Raw genomic sequence first — 25,185 nt, 5'->3', positions numbered from 1 at the left:
GGTTCTTTATGGGTTTCCATATGTATAATCGCTCTTTCTCTCTTCAGATTTTCCAATGTTTTTTTTCTTTTAAATAAATGCTCATAAATTTTACCAGTGAAAAGGATGAAAAAACATACCTAAAAAGAGTGGTTGTTGGGAGGAAAAAAAAACACCATACAGAATGTAGAAAAACTGAGCTCCTATTTAGCATTATATACTTAATTTTAAAAAAAAATTTCAGGTTTTACAAAACATAGAAAAATTCTTCCATAATTTTTCTAACTCTTACATGCCTAAGTCTTGAGGTTTAGTTTCATACACTTAAACTCCCAGGCATTATTATCTCCTTTGGTTTGCAGAGGAGATAACATACAGGCTACTGTGTGGCCTCTCAGTCCTGGGGGAAGCAGCAATGAGCCGGAACTGGGCATGAACCTGGCTCTACTCTTCTCTCAGCCATTACAGTCACATGGGCCTTGTGCAAATTTCATTAACCAGAAGCCCCAATCTTTATAACTGCAAAATTAGAGGATTGGTCTACAACATCTGGAAAGTTCTATGGCTTCATGATTACCTCCAGCAAGAGGCCCTTCAGATTCTTCCTGCCCCTCAGAAAAGATGTCGCAGGCTCTGTTGACTGCCTTCCCAACATCTGTTCTCCCCTTCCTCCTTAACAATGGCCCACTTTTATTTGGGGGCAGCAATTTGCCCAGCTGTACAGCAATTTCTCAGCCTCCCTTGGAGCTGGGTGTGGCCACATGACACAGTTCAACCAATAACATATACATCGAAGTCTGTGGACCAGCCCAGTCAGCTGGCTCGCGTTCTCCCCCTTGCTCTTCCTGCCTGGAATTTAGTCTTACGATGACGGTAGAGCAGCCATCTTGCAACCTGTCAAAATACAAGAAATGTGCTGCACAGTGACGTTGAGGCCAACCACCAATGACAGGGGTCCCATAAGATTATAATGGAGCTGAAATTTTTTCTTTTGCCTAGTGACATGTAGCCATTGTAAGGTGGCTGTGGTATACCGCATTGCTCCTGGGTTTGCACTGATGTAACAAACCTACCAGCTGCCAGACCTGTACAAGTAGAGCACAGACAATTATGTGGAGTAATAATACTGATCAAGACAGTCAATGACTGTGCTACTGGTTTCTGTATTTACTACACTCTACTTCTGATTATTATTTTAGAACATACTCCTACTTTTAAAAAAAAAGTTTACTGTAAAACAGTGTGACTTTTATACCAGGAGCAGCTGTTCCTGAATCTCTGGATTGCATCATTTTCTTTTGTGCCTGACTTAATCTCTTGTTGTGTTCATTACTGCCCTAGGAGTTGATAGGCTACTGCGCATGCATGCTCACACACACACACACTCACACACACACACACACGCAGTAGTGTCTGTGTGTAAAAGTCACCTAGGTTTGTATAAATACACTCTAGGATGTTTGCACATGATAAAAATCACTTAATGACACCTTTCTCAGGACTTGACCCCATTGTTAAGGTTTATGTGACATTGCTAGACACATGTATAGGAGAAGGCAAAGCAGAATAATTTAGAAAGGTTTGGGACCCCATGTATGAAGGAATCACCAAGCCAGTCCACTGCGGAGGACTTCTTGCTACATGACAAAAATAAAACCCCTAATGGGTTAAGCCACAGCGAGGCGGGTTTCTGTCACATAGAGAAAAACTTATATGAGACTGAGGAGGAGAAACAGTCCTTCAACAAACATTGAGTCTCTTCTGTGTGCCTGGGGCTACCAGGATGTCTACTCCCAGTGGGTGGTCCTAGGACTTGAAGGGGAAGAGTGGGAGAAAGAAGGTTCCAGATGAGGGGCAGCAGCACAGGCCCAGGCCTGGGGCTGGGAAGCAGCTTTGGTGCTGAAGGAAGCAGGGAGGATGCTACTGAGGTTGGAGCTGGTCAGCAAGTTATTGAGACAAGGAGGGAGAGGAAGACAGGGGGTCCTGCAGCTCCTTGGAGGGGTTTCATTTCAAGCCATGGGGGGATTTTGAAGATGCTGTTGCCTTATAAAAAGACCTCCAAAAGCAGCGTCAGCTCCAACTTTTGTGTGCTCATTGTCTGCCTAAAGATCTAGCCAACCGGGCTGCAAAATCCAGTTCCCAGTAGTCCTGAGGGGCCTTGGGCGAGAGTCAGCTTCAAGGTCTGGAGGCAGGTGGGGAACCATGTGCCCTTCATCTGCCAAGCTCTTGGGGCCTGTGCTTCTGCTTAGAAAATAAGGACACTCATAGTCTCCTCTTACAGTTAAGAGAAGGCCCTGTGCAGAATCACATAATGTCCTGAGAACCATGCTTGGGACACAGTAGGTGTTGGAAAAGAAATTACCATGTCCATGGCTCTAAGGAAGACCATCAGAGCCCAAATACTCCTGCCTCTAAGCTAGGGCTTCCCCAACTCTGCAAGAGAGTCACCAGGCCTCACCTCAGACAACCTGTGTCATCTGGGGGATAGAACCGAAATACCACCACGTTAAACAGCTTTCCATGCTCTCTGCTGCAGGCAGACCACAGGCCACATGTGGACAAACAGTGACATTGTGGTTTTGGAGTTAGAAAAATCCAAGTTCAAATTGTCCTCAACTTTCTATCTGTGTGACCTTTAAAACTTCTTCACATCTTGCTTATCTCAAAAAATGAGCTTATTAATACAAGTAATACCCCACCTCCATGACGATACAATACAAATATTTGTGTAAACTGGCTGTGGTGGCTAATGCCTATAATCCCAGCAGCTCAGGAGGCTGTGGCTGGAGGATCATGAGTTCAAAGCCAGCCTTAGCAACTTAGTGAGGCCCTAAGCAAATCAGAGAGATCCTGTCTCTAAATAAAAATATAAAAAAGGGATTGGGATGTGGCTCAATGGTAAAACACCCTCCCCCCACCCCCCCGGGGTTCAATCAATCCTTTAGATATAGATAGATAGATATAGATATATAGATATATAGATATATATAGAGAGAGATATAGATATCTATGTATGTGTATGTATATATATAGATAGATTTAGATATATAGATATATATAATTTGTATAGAGGACATAAAAGAAATTATAATCTCACACTCCAGTGTGTAAAGGTAGAATTCAACTTTATCTATATTTTGTATTAATTTTTCTCATGACGGCAGAAAACTTCAGGTTGGAAAATCCATCTTACTTCCAGCTTTAAAAACAAAACCAAAACAAAACCCTTGGTCTCCCTCAGCCTTGTGGAAGATTTTAACCAGAATCAGGATTTTCCCCTCCTCTGTGGCTGGCTTTTCCCCTGCAGATTGTCCAGGTTCTTCAGAGACTAAGTCCCCTGCCTTCCTTAGGGCTTCCCCACAGCAGAGCCCATCCTGGGCATTCAGATGCCTAGCCAGTGCCCATTGTGTCATCGTGGCAGCTGGCGCATGGCCCTTGGACTTGGCCTTCTTGCCTCTACCATAGGCCTCCCCACCTGAGACCCGAGTTCTTTGCTCAGAGCTCCTAACAGCCGCACCACTGTGGTGCACTCAGCCCATAGGCCTCTAACGTCTGTGCAGCCCCTCCCTCAGTCACTTATTAATCTGCTGCTCAGACGCCATCATGGATATGGGCCTTGCCTGGGGTTTGATCATCTCAGACTGCCTCCTCCTGCCAACCAGCCCGACCGCTTCTCCTTTTACAGGCTAGGGAAAGGGCAGGGGCGCTTCTTAATTCTTTCTGCTTTTTCCCCTGTTCTCCAAGGACTGGTTCATGGCCATCCACAGTTCTTTCCTCTCACCTGTGTGCACACACACATACACAGAGAGCCTGGTTCTTGCAAATGGAGGTCTTACTCTCAAGACTAGAGTTTCTATCTCAAGATACTCTCAACCCCATTCAGCTCTTATTTTCTTGCTTCTGGGGAGTCTCTGCCTCCCCTAGTAGCAGAGCAGGGAGACCCACTATCCCAGCTCCCCCATGGTAAGGGAAGATCAAGGTAGAAGGAAAGCTGGGGATGGGTGAAGGCACCCCATGAGGCTCTCATGACAGCACCCCTTTAATTTTCTTGTAGAAATGTGCCTTGACACATGACTTGGCCTGGAGTAATTGTTCCATGGTCACAAACCAGTGACTTGTTCATATTAGGCTATGTGGTTAGTGGGATCCTCTGAGTGGGCACCTCTGAAATACGCACCTGCCTTCTCTTCTTTATGGGGAATGAAGCAGGCAGAGGATGCCTGTCTGGACCCACTTCTTCCTCAAGGGCCCAGAAATGCCATCTTTACAGATCCTCTCCTTTAGATCGAACATTTTCCCTCCACATCATGTTAAAATGTTAATACTGCTGAGACAATGTGTATTTTAGCAGCTTCCCAGGGGTGAGGTCTCAATTTTTGGCTCTGAGAACATTCCAAAATAAGAAGTGATGCAACCTGCAAGTCCCTCATGTTCCTGAAGGTAGCAGTGGCATGAAGAAGTGTCCCTAGGCATGAGCAACTCTCTGTCCCCTATTTAATGCTGAACCCAAAAGGGTAGCAACCAATACTAGAGACGGGGAAGCCTGTTTAAACTTGCATTTATTTCCTAGGGATCTGGGAGAGGGTGCAGGGAGGGGATATATATATAACTTGGGTTTCAGGAGTCCCAGGCCTTGGGGAGGAGGGCGAACCCCACCTGCTCTGGCTCCAGTAGTGCTGCTAGTAGGGGTGATGCAGGGCATGCTTCATGATGGTCAGTATTGCCATCCACGTCTCCTGGGCTGTGGGGACGATCTGTGTGGCTGGCAGCAGAAAACCATAACGCCCTGTGTCCCGGAGCTCAAAACTGAAGGCATACTTAATGCCATTGTCGTAGGCCCAGTCCACAGTGATCCCACTGGCCACATCTGCAAACCAAAGGGCCAACAAGTGCCCCCAAAAGGAAGGAGAGAGTATGGTCACAGGGGTCAAAGGAATCCTGAGTTGAAAGTGGGAACCAAATCCCCAGCCAGCCCAGACCACACTAAGCTTCTAGGCCCAGACCTCCTCCTGGGCCACACCCTGCCTACCCAGCCCATCTCTCCCCCTGCAAAAGGAAAGCCCCCAGAGGCCAGCAGGCCATCTTTCCCCTGAGGGAACTTTGCTGTAAGCCAGGCACTGAGAGCTGTGCATTGCTGCTGCAAAGAACCAGCTGCCTGGGCACCACGGTCCACCCTTCTCTCCAGATGTGGGAGGCAGCTCTGAGCGGCCCAGCTAGCTCTAACAGTACCACCCTGTGGCTGACCAGATCTGCCAGGCAGCCCAGAGCCTGCACCTGCCTGATCCCCAGGTGGATGTGGCATCTAGGGCAGTAGCCAGGGAGGCTCACTCACAGAGGGTGGCGCTGATGCTGCCAAAAATGTACTGGATCCCGTGCACCTGGTACAGGGCCTTCACTGCATCCTGTGCAAGACTGTGCTGCAAGATGGCGGCCAGAGGGTGAGAGGCTAGGGCTCAGAGTGGCTCCCCACACACCCCAGCACCCTCAGCAGTGGTGAGAAGCATGGATTGAGGAGTCCCAGAAGTCGATCATGCAGATAGCTCTTGTGAGAAGGTAGCACAGCACCTCCAGCTTTGAACTTGAATGAGAACAAGCTCCCCCTCCTCCCTACCACAGGGCACATTGATCCAGACTGTTGTTTCAGGAGAGCCAGTACCCCTGGGAATTGCCAGATATGGATTTTCCTGGAGGAGGGACCTCTTCCTCCCCCAAGCTCAATCTTACCAGCTCCTTCTCATTTGAAACAGACTCCATAGAGTGGCCATAAGGGTACATGAGCATCTGAGAGTAACTGTGGATGGAGATCAGAACTTTGAAGTTCCCATGTTTTGTGATAAAGTTCACAATGGCGGCCACCTCTGGCTCTGACTGTGGTGAGGGCCCATGATAAGTCTCTGAGCAGGGGTTGCTGTTAGAACCATTTCCTGGAAGTAAAATAAAATCATCCAAAGGGTTGGAATTCCCGGTTGTGGCTCACAAAACACCCACATGCTCCCTCATATCTCCCAGTTTCCTCTGCAGTTTGGTTGAGGTCATGTGACTACTTCTGAACAACGAAAACATGAGCAAAAATGATGTGTCACTTCTGGTTAGAAGCAAAATATTCTAGAAAGAAGCAGCATCCTGTGTCCCTCTGTTACCATTGAATGAAAACTGCTAATGGAAATCATCTGCCTACATTAGACTTTGTGCTCATGTAAAACAAACTCTTACTTCAGTAAGCCACTAAGATTTGAAGGGGTGTTTGTTATTGCTGCATACTCTGGTCTCATACATCAGAGCACTGTAGCCACATCATGACCCAGCAACTCTATAAACTGAAGGAGCCCCCTTGGCTTGTTCTTCAGGTAAGACCTGACTGTGGTTCCATTGGAAAGGCAGGCTTGCCTCAGAAGATGCATCTAGGAGAAACTCTGGGTTTCTGCCCCAATCTCAGCTTCACCTTCAGCTGCTCTTTCTTGGCTTCACTGATGTTGAGGGCTCAGACCTAGTGTCTGCTCAAGCTTTGCCCCAGACATGGCCCCAGGAGCTCCATAGACTTGGGGGGCCAGGAAAAGAAAGCAGATTCCCATATTTGCCTGAATCTGAACTGGGAAGCACAGATGCAAGAAGTCTTTGGGAATTCTTCTTGAGGACCTACTTAGGGGAGATGACAAAGAGGAGCTGTACCCTCCCCTCCCCCCCCTATATATTTTTTGACAGTTTTAATCTGTTCCCATCTCCTCCTAGATTCTTTGCTCCCTCATCCTTCCTTCCTCTTCCACTCCTCTGTGCTCCTCACCAAAAGCCACATTGTGGAGGGCTGAACCAGGCTGGTCAAGATTTGTGGGTTACAGTCTCATGGACAAGGAGCCATCCCAGTTCCCCTATCCTTTTTCTTCCCGAAAATAGCTGCCTTCAAGCCTGGTTCAGAGGTTAGGGATCCCCCCAACTTCTGAAGCCTCATGAGGATGCCAGAGCACTCCTCTTGCCCCCAGGGCCAGCGCGGTGTCCCAAGGACCAGTTCAAATGAGGATCTAGGAATGCAGCAAATTGATCCTCTCCAAAAGTGCACAGTCTCCAGACAACCCATGATGCAGCAATTAAATTAAGGCAATAATAAAGCCATAAACAAAATCTTCCCACCTGAGTCACCAACTCAGAAACTCACTAATTCTGGTCACAGGTTGCCCAGAGACCATTCTGTCACTGGGGAGCCCATCACCTCTTGGTTGGCTGGTCCTGGCCTGGGATAGGGGACCTCAAGTAGAAAGGGACATGTCTGCAGAGAGCAAGGGGGTGCGAGGCAGCCCCCAGGCTGGCTGACAGTGGCCCTGTTTGTTGTGTCTGCCTGCAGCTTCTGCACCTGCTCCACTTGACGAATGACAAATACCAACAGATGAGCCGAGCGGGACGGGCTGAGAGCTTTGTCTGTGTTTGCAGCCCACGCAGGGAAAGCAGTTCCCCTGCCAACGACCAGGTGGCTTTGCCCAAATATGGAGAAACACTTCAGGCCATTAGTTCTGGTTCGAGCTAAGCAGAATAAACTAATCTTCCCCTGACCAAATGGGAATTAGCTGCCTGCCTCTCTGACGTTCACAGTCAAGGTCCTCTGAGCCTTCCTGTTTCACAAGTACCTGCTAATGGATTCATTAGCTATTTATTTTTCCTTCTCTAAAATGTAATTTGTAGCAAGGGGAAATCTCTGGAAGGACATGGTAAATTATTAAAAGCAGTAATCTTTGGGTAGTGGGATTATGGGAGCTTTTTGGCCCCTCTGGGTTTCTTTCTCCCTAATTGTTTTTTTTTTTACATTGTATATATACAGATTTTTTTTTCCTATAAGAGAAACCCACAAAAGTTATTTTCTTTAAGAGGTAATTTGTCTTTCTACTAGCTGGGCTACCCCAGGATCTGCCGGCATTGAACTGCAGTTAGTTCAGAGGGGTTCCCATGGATGTCCATCCAGGGCAAGCATCTGGTCATTTGGAGAAGGAAACATCTAATTGTACATGGTTGTGTTCCTTTACAACAGTGGTTACATGCAGAGCTCAGACCCCCCAGGCAACATCTACCAGGAGAGTTAGAGGCCTCACTCCCACTGCCTTCAGAACTACCTTAGTTTTCAATGAGAACAGACCCCTAAGAAGCTAGATTTTCAGGACAATGGACATCCAGATCTAAAATGGTCTACATCATTGGTTTGGCCACCAGCCTAGAGATCTGCTTATCAACAGCAATAGAACTGTCCCCTGTGGTGTCAAACCCACCCTGCACCATAGTGGAATGTGGACACTGCATCTGGGGACTGAGGACTGTGTGTGCTCTGGAGGCTGTCCCGGCTGTCCCCAGCGTCCCACCCATCATTCTGCTGCATTTCTGGGGTCCATGTACTGTCTCTTGGCTTTCTGGAGAACCCACTTTCCTCATCTAGTCCCTGCGCTCATGGCATGGTGAGAGAGAGAGAGACAGTCGAGGAAGAACACCATGAAACTTGGGAGAAAGTTGCCCACCCAGCAGTGGGTCCACGCAGCCTGCAGGTAGGCACTAGCCCACCAGCCTGCCAGCACAGAATCACAAAATAATGGCTCAAGAATAAAAACTAGGCTTATAAAAAAAAAGAAAAGAAAAGAAAACTAGGCTTGAGTAGGCAAGGATGATAAGGATTTGGTTCATTCTATATTGAACTACTTCTCTGATCTCCCCAAGGGGTGAGTCTCAGCTCTTGGACAATGGGTTCAGAAGCATGACCTTGTGTTGTGTTCCCTCTAGAGAGAAGCCAGGGACACTTGGGGGACACTGTAAACTCTGGATTTTGGACAACGGGTGAAACCATTTATACCTCCTTAGGCTATTTTCTGCCATGTTAGGACTTGACCTTGCAGTTCATCCTCCTTTAGGAGATGGAGGCTCCTTTCAATGTCCCCATGAAAGCTTGGCCTAGGTATTCATTTGACACACATATACAACTTCTTCCACATCCCATGGTCAATCTTAGGTATGTCCTTGTCTGTCCCTGACCGTGACTCATGCACATTAGCAAATTCCAATAGCCCTGCCCCTCAAGTTATGAGTCAACACAATCTGACTGTGTGGGAGACCAACAACTCCTTCCTCCAGCCCTGCCCAGGACTACAGATCTCCATACCTCCAAAGCCTGACTTCCAGTTCCTGTTGAGATCCACACCGATGCAGAAGATGCCAGGTCTGCTAGACTTGTTCTTCCGCCACAAGCGGTTCTGAGAAAGCCCAGATCAGGTGACCCCATTCACTGGGCCCACTCCCAGGGATGGGTGTGCTGATATTCTGGCCCATGAAGGGCAGTCTGGTGGGGCAGGAAGGAGCAAAGGGAAGACCTCCAGGACAAAGTGGGGCTGGCCTGGGGCTGGGCCAAGACTGCAGACGAGGATGCGTGCTTGAAATCAGGTTTGGGGAGAGGACTGATCACAGGTTACCAGTGGTGACCTTTCTTGGTCAGGAGGTTGAAGGGCAAGAAGTCAGAGTTATGGTACCCTGAAGAGGCTGCCTCCAGAGGCCGCAATGACTTTTCCCTGGTTCCCCCAGGGCTGACCCCTCCTCCACACTCCCCAGGTGCCCTCACCATGCTGTGAGTAAAAGCAAACCCATCAGGGTTGGTGACAAGCTCTATGAAGATGTCCATGGCTTTCAGTATGTTTGTCAGGAGGCCATTTTTGCCAAATTCAATGACAATCTGCAAGAAAAGGTGAGGGATGGGAGGCCCTGCTGGGCTCTCCTCAGAGACAGAACAGGACATCTGTCCAGCTAGCAGCTGCAAGTGGAGATGGCATCAGGTCATCAAGCACATCCTCACACAGAACCAGTCTTAAATTTGAAACAATTGGAAGACAGAGTAGAGATGGGCTCTGTGTTCCAAGAGGCCAGAGCACATACTAGCTGTTTCAAAGGGGATGGGGATAGAGCACTGGAATTCAAAGTGATTGAGTCTACTTCTTCAACTAGAGGGACCCTCAAAGCTCCCCCAGCCCCAACACCCATCTCCACCTTGCTCCAGCTCCACCCCAGCTCCAGCTCCACTTTGGCTGCAGGTCCCTGCTGACCTTCTTGGCAGTCCAGATGCCAGTGGCATGGGTGATCCACTCCCTGGAGTGAATCCCAGTGTCAATCCAGATGGCAGGGCGCCGAGAACCTCCAGTGCTGAACTGGGATAAAGAACCAGGCCCCAAACGAGGTTTAAGGAGGTTTGACCAAAGACAAGTATGGTGTCATCTTGGGGCTTCCTGGAAGGAGGCCCCTGATATAACTTCACTGCCTGGGATGGTGCCACATGCCAGCCTGGGCAGGAGTTGGGGTGCACACACCTGAGCGTGTGCCCATGGAGCCCATGGCCTATGAAGTGCACATGTATGGGGGTCTTTGGCTACACAGTGGGCCTCTTGGAGGGCAAAGTGATCCAGAAGCATAGAATTTCCCTGAATTGAGGGCGTCTTAAGACTAATGCTTCTCAAACTTTAATGGGCACCCTGATACCAGGGTGGTACCATAAACTGAGAGCAGGGGGCTATCGCTCAGTTGGTAGGGTGCTTGCCTTATATGTACAAGGCCCTGGGTTCAATCCTCAGCACCACCAAAAAAAGAGAGAGAGAGAGAGAGAGAGAGAGAGAGAGAGAGAGAGAGAGAGAGAAATGATAGTGGAAATTTCAGTGGAAGCCACTGTCTGTGTGTTTGTGGAGGGGTGGGGGCAGAGAGGGGTGGTGAAGGGATGGCAGATAAAATGGGTAAGGGAAAGAAGGGGACATGATATGCTTAGATTTTAGATACATATATGCATCTGTGGTGCCTGTGGGATACCTGAGGGGTGTGTTCAGTGATCCAGTCTCTAGGAATCTGTAGGATTGGGAGAGGGGCCAGAGTTGGAGACATGGGCAATAAACTCATTGTGGTTGGTCTATGGGCCCTGGTGGGCTCGCCTAGGTGGCTCACCAGGGGAGAAGAGCAGGAAGTGAAGGTTAGAGACAGGAAAAACTCAAATGAGGATTCTGATTCCGTAGGTCTGGGGAGGGTCTGAGGGTCAGCATTTACAAAATGCAGTCTCCCAGGTGATGTGGACGCTGCTGTGCAAGGGCCACACTTTGAAAAGCAAGGTCTCAGACCACATTACAGAGTCTGGGGCAGCGCCAGGTCAGGGGTGGAAGCAGAAACAGGTGAAGTCTAGGGCCAGGTGAGACGAGGCCACATTGCTGTTCAGAAATGTCCAGCAGAACATTGTTGAGAGCAGTAGCTCTTGTCCTTCCTGACCACTGACATCAAGTGTTCTGCATGGCCCGTGCATCTGGTGCCCTTGGGGACATGCCCTAAGAACTCTTTTCCACTGGACTCTGCACTCACCTATGCTGCTTCCTTCATGATCAAGGGAACTGCAGTTGCCAAATTTGCTCAAGCACTGTTCCAGCGGCCCCTGTGAAGGGCTGGGAGGCTTCCCCAGAGACTCAGGCCTTTCATGGAACTATCTGAGCCAGATGACTTTGATCATTGTCAGATGAGCCCTTACTGTATCTCTTTTCCCTCTTAACAGATAAAGCAACTGAAGCAACAGGAAGAACACTGACTCACCCACACTCCCACCCCAAGTCCAGGTGACAATGGCCACTCTGCAGCTCTATCTCCTTAGCAACCCTCCCACTACTTCCTGATAAGGTCACTGCACTGTCACCTGCCCATACCTACAAGGGTGGATCCCTGAATACCATATCTCAAAGCTTATGAGTCACCCAAAGACAGGAACATGCACATCTTTCCTGTCCCCAAAACTCCCATCCAGTCACTACCTACACAGGCTCGATCTTATGCTAGAGGCTGTCACTGAAGAGTCCACTAGTTGACACAGAACTTTTACCTTCAGAACAAGAATGGACCGATTTTCAAAACTGTTGCCAATGTGAATTTTGGAGACGATATTTGAATTCTCTGCTACAAAGTTATCAATCCAGCTATAGATCTGAAAGGAATGAAGTCTCAGACTGGCAGTTAACTTGAGAGAAGGGTGAACCCCAAGATGTCTATGAATAGTCTCCTCCCCCCATCCCACCCTTTTCCATTGTCCACCTCTTTTGAGAGTCTAAAAGGATCCAGATTAAAAACTGGAATTGAAGATGCTCTAAGAATTAAGGACAGTGAGTCGTAGTCTAGCTGGATTGGCGGGCTCCTCATCCCTGTGCAGAGCTATGCCTTTGCCTGGGAGGACAGCATGTGCTGAGCCTACTCAAATCCCCACATGGCTCTCTCTGTTGAAAGTTCTCTCATGCCTTCATCCTTTGGTCCATTCTCCGATTGAGGGATCCACAGACCTTGTAGTATCTTTTTTTTTTTTTTAAACTTATTATTCTTTTTACATTCTAAGTTCTTTGAAGGCAGAGTTCCTGTTTATATTTATCTTTAGCATCAATAAATAGTTGTAGGCTATATTAATCCATTCTCTTATCCTTTCAGTAAATATGATTAAGAAATATAAGAAAATAAAATGTCTCCTCTATTAAAGGGCTTGTGAGGTGGGAAAAGTGATAACAGTGACAGAGTGGATGCTATCAATAAGGCCATGTCTTTTACATGCAAAATAGTAAGTGGACCTTGCATTTCTTTCTGGAGTGGGAATTTCTGTGCCTTCCTTGCAGATTCTCCTTTACAAACAAGTCACCACCAGTCACACTTGGCTCTAGCTGGCTGTCACTGTGATCATGAATTTTCTCCAAGGCAACTCTGTTTGATTCTACAAGTATGACTGGCTTCTTGCTCCTTATATCCTCAATTACCCATACCCACAGTGCCCCTGAACACCAGGACTGGTCATGGAAAGGTAGAGATCCCTGATCCCTAGCCAGAGAAAAGGGTCTGGAGGCACCCTCCAGCGACCTTAGTGTTCTGCCCAGTATAGACCCTTTACTCTGCTCTGTACCTGCTTAGGATCATCCTATTGAACTGTAGTCCCCTCTAACTGGCTTCTGGATCCCATTTAAGCTGACTGCCCAACAGATGTTCACCTAATATCTACGCTTCACTCCCCAAGTTCACAGTTTTTCATAGACTCCAGCACCTTCATTGGTCTCTGCCTGAGTCTGGATAATCCAAGGAGCCCAGAGGCAAGAGAGAGTCCAGAGCTGGACCAGACAGGCCTACCTCCTCCAGCGTGTGATAAGAGGAGTAGCTGAAACTACTGGTGCTGCGCTCCAGCCGGCGCGATCTCGCCATGGCTTCTCTTTCCTCGTTCAGCAGCACCTAGGAGATGAGAGCACACACTGGAGGGCAGAGAAGGTACTTGTGCCTCTCCTGAGCCCAGCCTGGACCGGCCACACAGAAAGACAGCATCGACACAGGGAAATGAGCCACTGTGAGCGAGCACCTTGCAGCAGAAGGTGAGGAGGGGGCTGGGGATTCGGGTACCGCCATCCACCCTGCTACTTCCCAATGAGCACGGGCAAGGTGTCTGGGGAGCTAGGTTTTAAGCCTGCCTCTGCCACCAGCCCACTGTGGAACTTGCTGGCTTTAGTTTTTCTAACCTTGAAAATTAGGACAGCAATGTCTGCCTTGCTACCTCGCAGAATAAAATGCAATAATGGATAGGAAGGAGTTTTAGAAAAGATACTCATCATCTACTCTTTCCCTTTATAAACATCCTGTTGAATCAGAACCCAAGCTGAACCCTGGGGAACCCTAGGGAGAGCAGACCCCCAACATTGACTCTACCCCCAGGAAGTAGCGTGGATGACTTGTATCCAAATCATTTGGAAAGTCGGGTATGACAAGGCCAGTCCAAATCACCACTAAAGTGTCAACGGTCTTTCATTCACCATGTTGACTGCCTCTTAAATAAACACAAGCATAGGTGAGGAAAAAACAACATCCTGCATACCAGTTTAGAGGTGGCACTCAACCTTGATGTGGCACTTCCCACTGACCACAGGGAGGACATTCAGGTGAGTTGACTATTCACTGCTCAGACCACCTATATCATCCCGGGACACTTTTCCACCTTGGGTCACAGTGAGATGGACAGGTGCCCTTCATCCAAACTCATACCCTTATCTTGGTACCCAGGGACTAAGTCACCCCAGGATTCAGAACTGACTGACGTGCCTATGGGAAGTGCCTGCCACAAAGGGTGTTGATCACATCCTCATCAACCCAAAGGTGCCCCTGGTTTGCAGCTCTGGATCACAAATGAGTCTTGACAATGCCTAGATTTGGACCAGAGCCTTTTGGTTTACCAAGCATCTTTATTCCCATGATCTCACTTGACCAGATGCCAGGGCAGGTATTAACTCTGCATGTTTCAGAGATAAAGCAGATTGAAGAGATGACAAGACTTAATGGCAAAACTAACAAGTGGCAGAGGTAAGTAAAGAATGAGCTATTCCATTTCCTAGCCTCAGGTTCCTTAGGCTAGCTAGCCAAACTAAAGGGCAACAATAACTTATATACATAGATGCGTGTATCTCTGTGTGCACCTGTGTATGTGTGTGTGTATATTTGTGTATGTGTGTGTGTGTATGAATACAGAAAGAGAGGAGAGAGAACACAAATGGGCAAAATGTTAATAACAGCTGAAAATTGCATCACACTATTCTTACAATTAAAAAGTGTTTTGTTTTGTTTTAATTATGAAAAATGAAGTAACCCCAAGTACAGGAAAATAAGACACTTAAAAAAACCCACCAGAATATTAACAATGCCTGTTAGAAGAAGAAATTAGGATTTCAAGCAATTTGTTTTCTCTTCTCTATTTTTTACATTTTGGCCATGTGCTTATATTAGATTAATAAGTAAGAATTATTAAATGAATAAATAATATCAAAATCCAAAGCCCTAATGGTTAATATGAGGTAACAGCAGCAAAGTCTTCACTGGGCTGAGAGACAGGGTCCCCTCCTCCCCTGCGACAGATGAGCTGCTATCCAGTGACGCACTCAGCTCTGAGGGTCCTGTCCACTTGCTCATGGCTCTCTCAAGTTCAGAGATTTCAAAAGGACCTGGGAATTGGTGCCTGGGGATCATTTTACTTTATGTTTGAGCACTGACCACATGCTAGGCAACGTAATTGCTGTTTTCTATGGCTGAGCTGGCTTGTCTTTGGTTCCCAGTTGGGCAAAACTGGGATTACTGGTTAAATTAGACATGGCTGGAGGAGCTCTCAATGGCTACTCAGGAGCACCACCCTGGGAAGCTCTAACAAAGAGACTGTGTCTTCTTCCCAGAAAATCCATCCATCTCTGGGCAGGCCCACCGTGACCGTGATGTGTGCCCACCATTATGGACTGGTGCTACCAGCTGGGTGAGCAGCTGCAAGGGGGACAGCAGCTGGGCCAGGGCAGCCTGGTCCCCACTCTGGCCTCATGGGAATGAAGTTGTGGGGCCTGGAGGTCTAATCTCCAAGGGCCTGGTGGAGTGCATGAAGGGGTGGGTGCGGGGTATGGAAGGCAGGAGAAGAAACTGGGAGGAAAGGACCAGAGGGCCCAGTTTGCAGCCAGGAACATACACAGCTCCCAGGAGGTCATCCCTTGTTCCATAAAACAGCTTGGAGGCAAATGGAAATCGGCACCAAACTGCAAATAGCTTTCCAAACACCCTCCCAGGCTTGTGAATGGATGTGACACCCTCTTAGGAGTTGGGAATGTTCAGGCCCTCGCAGCTGGGCCCCAATTCCAGGAACATTAATCTACCCTGGCCTGAAAACTGCACAGATGTTTGCTCCCTTCCTAGGGCCCAGGGAAGGGGATGAGACAGAGGAGAGCTAAGAATGTGGCCTTACCACAGGCTCAGGATGCCTGTTAAAACTCTGTCAGACTCCTCAGGAAAAAAAAAAAAAAAAAAAGAAGAAGAAACTCAGATTAGCCATTTGCCTCCCTGGAAGCCATAACCAGACAGGGGCAGTAATACCTTGGTGTTAGCTAACTTATGACAAGGGAAGGGGGGATGCGGGCACTAGGCAAAGAACAGCACCCCCAGGGTGGGGGAGAGGAAGAGACTGAGGCAGACCGCTGTCACAGAGCTCCGACCCCAGACATACATGGCCGCAGCTCATGGGACCTGGTGGGGAGCTCCACATTGACTGTTCCTGACTTTCTCAATTAGGCCTGTATTTGTTACATGGCCAACAGCCTGAACAGTCCACAGGCAACATACATGGGAAGGGGCTCCTGATCTGATGTTTTAAAAGGGACCCCACAACTTCATTGATCACAGAGCAAAGTTTAAACACCTCATTACTGCCGAGGAAGCCATCTGCAGGGGCAGAGTACAGGTCCCAGAACCAGGCTGCCTCAGATTAGACCCTGACACTATTGCTAACTTTGGCAAATTATTAACTTTTTGTGCCTCAGTTTCCCCTCATGAAACAAGAATCATGTTATTGCATATGTTAGCACATGCTTTAAAGTTGTTCTCATGAGGATTAGAAGGATTACTATATGTTGCTAGGCACGTAGCCAATGCCAACAAATGCAGGCTATGATGAAGATGCCAAGGATGATAACAAAGACAATAATTATTCCTGGGGTCATGGATCGTTATAAGGCATGGCTAAGTGGGTGCATGCCTGTAATCCCAGCTACTCGGAAGAATGAAGCAGGAGGATCACAAATTTGAGGCTAGCCTCAAAAACTTAGCAAGACCCTGTCTCAAAATAAAAATAAAAATGCTGGGGTATAGCTCAGTGGTAGAGCACCCCAACATTAATCTTTAGTGCCAAAAAAAAAAAGACTTAGAAAATCTGGATTCCAGAGGAAATATGGCATCTGTCAGGTTTGGATGGCACATAGTCCCACTATTGGTCACTTGAATGAGTAGCACCAACAGCATAGCCTGGGTCATCTTGTGTTCCTGCCCCCTTGACATAGTCAGACTCTGATTCTCCCTCTGAGTCTTGCCCATGATTGTCCCTTCTTCCCTGCTTTCTGTAATCCTCCCTACTGTCACCCTCTCCACTTTTAGAGTGCCACCCACCCCCACACCAACCAACAGCATCTTCCCATTTGAAACCCTTCCTTCCAGCAAACATGTTTTTGTTGATCATATCCTATGTGCTAGGCACTAAAGACATGGCAGCCAACAAAGAAAACCATCTGCCTCATAAAGCTTCCAGTCTAGCAAGGAATGCAGAACACCAACGAGATAAAGAAGTCGATTATAGACAACGTGATGAAGTGTTCAATGCCAAGGAAAAGAGTGGAGCAGGGGGAGGAGATAGGGAGTTGGGAAAGGGGGTGAGAAGAAGGGGAACTTTTGAAATAAGACTTCATTCTTTTCTCACACCCCACATCCAATCCACCACAATTAACAGTGACTAAGTTTCTTGCCTGAGTGACTGGAAGAATGATAACATTGTTTCCTGAGCTGAGGACAGCTGTGGAGGAGCAGGTGGGGCTGGGGGTGCTTGGTTTGGACCTGAGATGCTCATGGGGCACCAAATGGGCATGGTGAGCAGGGGAGTTCAGGAAGAGGCACTGGCTGAAATGTAATGAGGGAGGAGGTTGAAGGGATGTGATGCCATGATCCTTCCTGGATGAGGGAATGGAGGGGAAGTCCAAGGACAGAGCTGGAAACAGGACAGCTATGGACAAAGGAACAACCAGGGAGCCAGGACACAGCCGTGTTCTGGAAGCCCAGAGAAGCGGCCTGATGCAGGGAACAGCTGGACCAGATGTGCCTGTCGTGATGAATCCTGAGAGCTGACAACTGAGCTGAACCTAGTGTTCTGGGCGCCATTATGGGAGGCAGCTTTGGTGTATAAGGGGGAACAATCCGGGTGGGGATGAGGAGGCCGGACAAGTATAAAAAGTCAACATTTCTGGAAGTTTTACCCTATGGAGAAGCAGAGAATTGGGGTGATGGCTGGAGGGGCAAGAGATGGGATCAAGAGAGGATTTTTAAAGATGGGATAAATAACTCTCCATTTGTATGCTAATGGAAATGATCCAGGAGAGAGGAGGAAATTGGTGAGGCAATATTTACACTAAATTGTATTCCCATCTAGATGGTCAGAGCATGGGTGATTTTTGTTTTCTTCTTATGCTTTTCCCCTATTTTTCAAATTATCTAACATGAATATTTATTAATTTTGTAATCAGAAAAAAGCCATTAAAATCCACAGAGCTGATTGCTCAAGTGAAGCTTTTCCATGGTGACTCATCCTAAGGAAAAAAAAAAAAACACCAAGGGCTGAAAGGAACGAGGAGGTGAAGAAAAATTAAATGCAAATAGAGCTCACTCGGAATCAGATAATTTCTTGCCTGGCCCACTGCAATTTCCTCACCACCCTCCTGCCTGTCAGTCTCTCCCTGGCCCTGTCCCCGACTCAACACTGTCACTGTCAGAGTGGTTTTTCTGAAATGCAAATCTGATGGTGTCAAAGCCCCTCTGAAGTCTCCCCCACCATTTTTCTGGGGGGGAAAAAAATCCTGACCTATGCACAGGGCGGAGGATGGGGTCCGGCCTCAGCCGCAATCAGGGTGGGGGCTCCCTTCTCCCCAGCCCCCCTTCCCTTCTCTTCAGCCACACAGTAATTACCGCCTTCTCAGCACCGGGACGTGCAGTGCCTCTTGTATTTGCTCCCATGGCAACCTGCTCTCACTCCAGCGCTCCCAACCACTCCATTGTAATCACCGCTAACTCCCTCCCTCCCATCCCCCATGCTCTCCAGCTCCCCTGGAAACAGTGCTGGATTTTTAAATCTCCGTATTTTCAGCACCTTGCCCAATACTCAGCACACAGTAGGCATCTCTGTGTCTCTGGGTGGAGTGAACAGGCCCACCTCATCCTTCCCAAGCAGAGCCAGGGGAAGGGGAGAATTTTCCTTCCTCAAAAATCTCCTGAGCCTCTAGCCTAAGCCTGCAGCAAGGACTTTGACGCTCCCTCTCGGCCGGGCCCTGGCCACCCAACACACCTTCTCCTTTTTCCTCTCCTCCTCACATCCATTAATTCAATGAACATTGATTAAAGCCCCAACTAAGTTGTGGTGGGGGAGGGGGTAAAGATGCATGCCACTGAACCCAGAGGAGCACGAGGGGAGGGGGCCAGGGAGACAAAAGACAATGTGTCAATAAAGACCCTCTGCTCAAGCCGGTCCTGAACCTGCCAACAGAGTAATTCATTCTGCAGACAATTACCGAGGGCTCACTATGTAGGGGACCCTATGCCAAGTGCTGGGGCTGAGATGATCCACAGAACAGACAGAAAAATCAGGCCTTTGTGTCATTATCTGAAATAAATCTGGTGGCCAACAACCTGAATGGTGCAAAGCCCTTGCGGTCCTGTCAGCACCTCTGAGCCGTCCTCTCCTGGATCCCTCCCCACAAATCACCATCATCACTACAAATCAACCAGCCTCTCCCCACCCCCAGCACCCTCTAAGCCACAGAGTGACCTCAAGGATGGCATTGGGAGAGTGATGCTTTGCAGAGAGTGAGTTGGTGAATGAGAATCCTGCCAGGCTGGGTAGGGTGGAGAGAGATGGGGTGGGGGGACATTTTCCTGGGAATGTAAAGCCCCAGGGGGATAGGGCCTGGGGCAGAGAAGAATGCAGAGGACCAGCTCCAGAGGGGGGCAATGGGGAGACTCGGAGGTGACCCTGGGACTGTCCCCGATGTGCAGAAATCAACAGAAAAATTTTCAAGCCTCTGCGTATCTGTTTGCCAAATGCCGCGGGGTTCCCAGGGTGAGGCAGAAGCAGGGAAACACGAACTTCAAAATAGAGGCATGAGCTAAAAATGGGAATTAAGTTCTATTTCTTTTGATGTGGTAGCCTCTTTTGTCTGTGCAAGTTTCCCCTATTTTGTTTGTGGGGGATTTAATTAGAGAAACAGCCCACCCCCACATGTTGAGCGGGAAACAGATGTGCCTGAGGAGGGATAAAGGACTTTGAATGGACCCAAGTGCCCCAGCCCTGTGCTCGCATGGGAAAGGAATGCCGCTTAATGCGTTTATCCCTTGGCATGCGGTGTCAAGTGTGTGCGCTCTGGGAGGCTCCGTGTTCCCACACTCAGGGTCCTCGAGAAGATCCGTGCAGAACAACATGGCTGGGACTGAATCTGTGGATACAATTCCGCAGGTACGCAGTCAGTAAAGCACGGGCAGAAGGGTACAGCTCAGAGGCTTAGCGAAATCCTTGAAGACAGAACAGTTGAAATAGAATTTCCTGCAAGTTCAGAAGAGTGGCTAAAAGGTTCGGCACCAAGTGGGGTCGGGGAGTTTGAGGGCTGCCCGGGATGAGGGCTCCTTTTGCCCTATCCTAGGTCTGGCCTGCATCCATTCACCCAGAGCTGTTCCTTTGGGAGAATCCTGCCTGGGAGAGAAGCCCACACAGACAGCCCTGCACAGAGATGCAGCCGGCAGGGATGAATGGCAGGGCTCACAGCGCTCCTCTGGAGTAAAGGAATCCCCCCTGGTATTGCACGGCTAAGACACAATGAGGACAGTGGGGGACAGTCAGAAAAACAAAGGAAGCCATCAGAGGCGCTTAGGAAAAGACCTAAGCTGTTTCCTGTGGTCTCCATTCTTTGCTGTTAGCCGCCAATTCTTCCCTAAGAGGACCCATCCACAGCATCCTTACCCACTATGGGAACTCCCCGCCCAGGGAACTCTGTCCGAGGTTTACATTTTCCCTGAGAAATGTGCAATTTAATTCCTTCCATGGCATGTTCACAAACACGCAGATGGAGATCCGGAAGCAAAATGTCAGCTTTCAGCTTGAACATTTTTCCTCTGTGATGGGCCCCAACCAGAAACCCGTGGGGAAGGTAAGACCTTTGCCACAGTGCCAGGGTGGGACCTCACCTGGATGTCCTTTATCATGACGCTGTAAGCAAGGCCATGAGACTCCAGATAAGCTTTGATGTCGTTCAGTTCAGAGAAAGGAATTCTCATATCCACGGGGAGGCTGGGTCTGGCTGGGCCACGCCAGAAGTCCACCTTGTTCACAATGGAAATGAAAACAGGTGTGTTTGTTGCCTGTCTTTACACAATCCTGTAGGTACCCTGAGAGCCAAATGGTTTTCTCTAATATTTCAAAGGACTCCAGTTCCATAAGGAAAACCCAGGTGACCAGAAAGACCAGAACCAATAAACAAAATCCCCACATTGCTAAGCTTCTTTCCCTACCTCCAAGCACCTCTGTTTCCCAGCCTCTCTCACCCATTGCAACTTTGCTTGGATTCACAGAGCCCCCGAGTTCCTAAGCATGAGACATTAACACGGACAAGAACCCAGGTCAGAAGAGGGAGGCCTCGTTGCTCCCTGCTCCTGATCCCTGGAGAAGCAGGAGAGGTTTAATCTGGAGCCCCATGTCCTACATCTGGTTTTCAATTTGTAAAATGTAGGGACTTATAAAGTGTTATAAGTCCTCATTGATGGGGACACTCATACAAATATAAGAGCAAGGGCTTTGGGCCACTTCCAGAACTATGATTGCTTCAACAGCCCTCAACAAAAACCCTTCTATTATAATTGACAAAGAAAATGTTTCCCATCTTGAAAACTTGTAGAGGGCAAATGTTCTCAGAAACAAATGCTCGGCCTGACGAGGATGAACCCAAATAAAATCAGGTTTGTTAAGCTAAGCCATTTCAGTCGAGAAGCAGATGTGTCCACACTTGATGCTGCATGGCATCCCACCAGGGACATCTGTGCCTCCCATGTGCCTTTAGGACATTCCGGCCGTCTTTGGGAATCTGCTCAACAGTCGTGTCCCCCCCCTCCCCCCCCCCCCCCCCCGCCATCCAGGACAGAGAGGAAAAGAAAGCTACAGTCTTTAGGCCACCCAACCTCGTGGGCAAGTGTCCCCAACCTTTCCTGAAGAGGAGCCACATTTGATTTTTCCAGTGATCACTGGTGGAGACCTCAGGAGGGCAGGTATGGATGGGGGAGGAGGACAGGTAGCCTAGCTGCAAGCTGCTCAGGAGGGGGTGTTCCTGAGTCCCTGGCAGTCCTCACCTTCTGGGGCTTCAGGCCCTCCAGATCCCTGAGGAGTGAAAGCTGCTCCTCATCTTTGGCCAGAACTCGAAGAACCTGGTCTCTGGAAAACACAGAGGGGTAGAGAAGGCTACAGAGTGGCCTGCCCCCCTGGAACAGGAGAGCGGGAGGTGGAAGCCCCATATAGGTTCTGGATGAAAACCAAAGTCCTGATGTTTCTGCCTTGATCCCGTCCCAACAGGACAGCCCCTCCACCAGCACACAAACCCACAAACACACAAACACACATTGGGACTGACACCTGGGTGCCCTGGCTCACAGTCAGCCCTTCCTCCTGCCAAGGAGTAGCCACTTACCCTGTGAAATTCATTTGGCCCCAAGCTGCTGCCAGCATAATGCTGAAGACCAGGAGTATCTGCCTGCCAGTCCCTCCTCTGGGGACACCCAGCATGCTTCTTCCTCCAGGAAGCTTCAGGGACTTTCTTCACACCCAGGCATGGCCCAGGCCTCAGAAGAGCACAGCACCTAATGCCAGCAGCCGCGGCCCAAGAATGAGCATTAGACTCTGGGGAACCCAGCATGTGGCTCCCACATGGGGAGAGCCAGGCCAATTCCCCAGCCTCCTCTCCCTAGGCAAATCATCTCCTAGGAAAGGTAGAGAGAGAAGGAAGAAGATAAGGCCCTCAGCTTTTCCTTCCTCTCAGGGAGAAGGGAGTTTGGGGCCAGCCTCTTAGTGACCATCGAATCCGTCACGTCCAGGGAAAGAGGACAGAGAACCCGGTGCTCAGGTCCCTTCTAAAAGATATAGGGCTACTAAGCCAGTCTCTCCAATCTCAGTGAACTACCTCCTCAGTCAGATGGGGTTAATAATAGGTCCCCTACCTACTCCCGGGGCTTTGGGGAATATTTGATGAGACAGCCTCGGTGAAGTGGCCTGGCGAAGCCTGCGCAAGGTGATGAATTATTTCGAGGGCATTAACTCTTAGTCGCAGCCGTGTTTTGGATCCGTACTCTGGTTGCCACGGGGAGAGGTAAAGAGAAGAGAATGGAGAGGGGAGCAAAGGAACTATATATACTGCGTGAGAAGAAATTCAGTCAAGGTCCCTCGTCTCTATCTTCAGGTAGTCACCATTCTGCTAGGACAAGTAGAGCTTTTTGTGCTGAACGTGAGATCCACTGCAGTCATTATTACAGTTCTCCACGTATGGTAGAGTCTGTTTCTCAGTCCTGCCGAAGCTCCACACGATCCCCTTTATGGTCTGGGAGTCGTAGGAATAAAGCAGAGGCCGGCACACAAGGCAATCATATTGGAAGGACAAAGCAAAGATTCTGCCTGAATGGCAAATGATGAATCGAACAGAAAATCCACAGGAAAGACAGAGACAGAGAGTTGTTCCACAGAGGGCAGACAAAAGGCCACTTAACTGTCACTGGAGATTCTCAGAAGCACCCCCCTCCCCATCCATACTTTCCCAGAATGGCCAATTAACTGGCCATGTGTGCAGAGAGGGGAGGTTTTCTATTGATAGAAGGCCCTGCTCCCCACCCCTCTTGCCCTACTCCATTATTTCATGGGTCAGCTCTTCAGATGGGCCAAACTCTCCTAGAACCCTGGCTTTGGGAACTCTCCAGACAGTAACATTAGCAAAGGGTTTAAGGACCTAGAAAAGAAAGCAATTATTCTTCCCACCCAAGTAACATGCAGCTTTAGTGGCAATGGGGAATAAAAGAATGTACTGGTAAAGAATAGCTCAGGGATTTAAAAGAAGAGTGGGTATGGTACTAGTCACCGAAAGCACCCAGCATCTTCTTGTTCAAAAGCATCATTTTAAGTCACTAACAATGAAACAACTATCCCTGTACTTGGTTTAGGGATGGGGGAGAGAGAGAGAAAGAATGAGAGTGAGAGGGAGAGCAAGAGAGAGAGAGAGAAAGAGAGAGAAGCAGTTAAGAATTCTTGAGAATTCTATGGCACATGTAATGGAACTTTCTATGACAATGGAAATATTCTACACCAACAGTATCTAAGAGCATAGCCTCTAGCCACTTGACTCGTGGCTAGTGTGACTGAGGAATTGAATTTTTACTTTTAATTAATTCTGGTAAATTTTAAATAGCCACAGTTGGTGAATGGCTACCATATTGGACAACAGAGTTCAATGGAAATTCACCAACCTTAAAAGCACCACGTTCAATGGCTAAATTTGAAGCAGAGACCCACTGCTGTGCTTGACCTAGTACCTTATATTGGCTTCTAGCTCATAATTACTCACTAATCATTTATACAATAAATGTCTACTGAACACCTACTATGTGCCAGACACTTGCTGAGGTCTGGGAGTAAAACAGAGAGTAACACAGCTCTGGCCCTTATATTTCTAATGGGGTAAGTAGACAATTAATTTAAACAGCTTACAGGCAAAGGTAAACATAGAGCTGGTATATGTGCTTATGAGAGGAAGGCATGTTATACTCTGAGGATGGGAAAGATGGACACCAGGTCAACTGGTTTATTCGAAAGGAACTTTTTTTTTTCTTTCGGTACTGGGGATTGGACCTAGGGGCACATAACCACTGAGCTACATCCCCAGCCTTTTTTATTTTTTATTTTCAGACAGGGTCTCACTAAGTTGCCCTGCTACTCTAAAGAAATTTTGTCAGAAGACTTACTTGTATTTCCTGCAGGTGGGCAGATGAAATACCTAAACAATCCTGTCCAAATGAAACAACTCAAATGCAGGATAAAATATAAAATAACAACTTATTAAGTTCATCACTGCTTTGGCGCAAAATTAAGTATTTAAAGATCCCAGAAAGTGGTCAAAGCCAGGCAGACACCTGAGAGGTAAGCAAACCTTCCCCTGAGATTCCTCAGAACGCTGGCATTCTCCATCTTCCCCCTATGAGGTGTACCACATCTAGGATTGTGTTCCCATCTGCTTCAAGTCTCTTTTATAAAACTTTCCTTGAGCAAAAGTCTCTGTTTTTATTTATTTGGAAATTCTTTATTTTGCTCTCATTCTTGGAAGAGTTTCAGTGGGTATAATTTCTTCGTTGATTATTGTTTTTCTCAAAACACGTTGAAAATATTATTCCACAGTCTTCTGGCTTCCATTTTTGCTATTTAATCAGTTAGTCCACTTTGGGTTTTTTAGGAGATCTTTTTCCATTTCCAGTTGCTTTGAAGATCTCTTTGCCTTTGATGTTCTAAAGTTTTATTATCATGTATTCTTCAGATACATAATATGTCTAGGTACAGATTTCTTTTGTTCTCTCCGGCTTCAGGATCAT

The 25,185-nt window shown here is 48.1% G+C and overlaps 1 protein-coding gene across 1 annotated transcript; it reads right to left on the bottom strand.

Moving 5' to 3' along the window:
- Nucleotides 1-4,658: 4,658 nt before the first annotated feature.
- CPA5 (carboxypeptidase A5) lies at nt 4,659-22,345 on the bottom strand (the record flags this gene model as incomplete). The annotated part of the gene is made up of 11 exons (XM_081283313.1): nt 4,659-4,846; nt 5,312-5,396; nt 5,704-5,903; nt 9,107-9,197; nt 9,560-9,670; nt 10,038-10,139; nt 11,834-11,935; nt 13,111-13,209; nt 20,761-20,895; nt 21,916-21,997; nt 22,251-22,345. The coding sequence occupies 11 exons, from the start codon at nt 22,343-22,345 to the stop codon at nt 4,659-4,661; spliced, it is 1,290 nt and encodes a 429-aa protein (XP_081139439.1).
- Between the last annotated feature and the right edge of the window lie 2,840 nt (nt 22,346-25,185).

This window comes from Spermophilus citellus (genome assembly GCF_964194105.1).
Source record: "Spermophilus citellus genome assembly, chromosome: 3".
Classification (NCBI taxonomy): domain Eukaryota; kingdom Metazoa; phylum Chordata; class Mammalia; order Rodentia; family Sciuridae; genus Spermophilus; species Spermophilus citellus.
This window is presented reverse-complemented; position numbering and strand designations above follow the sequence as displayed.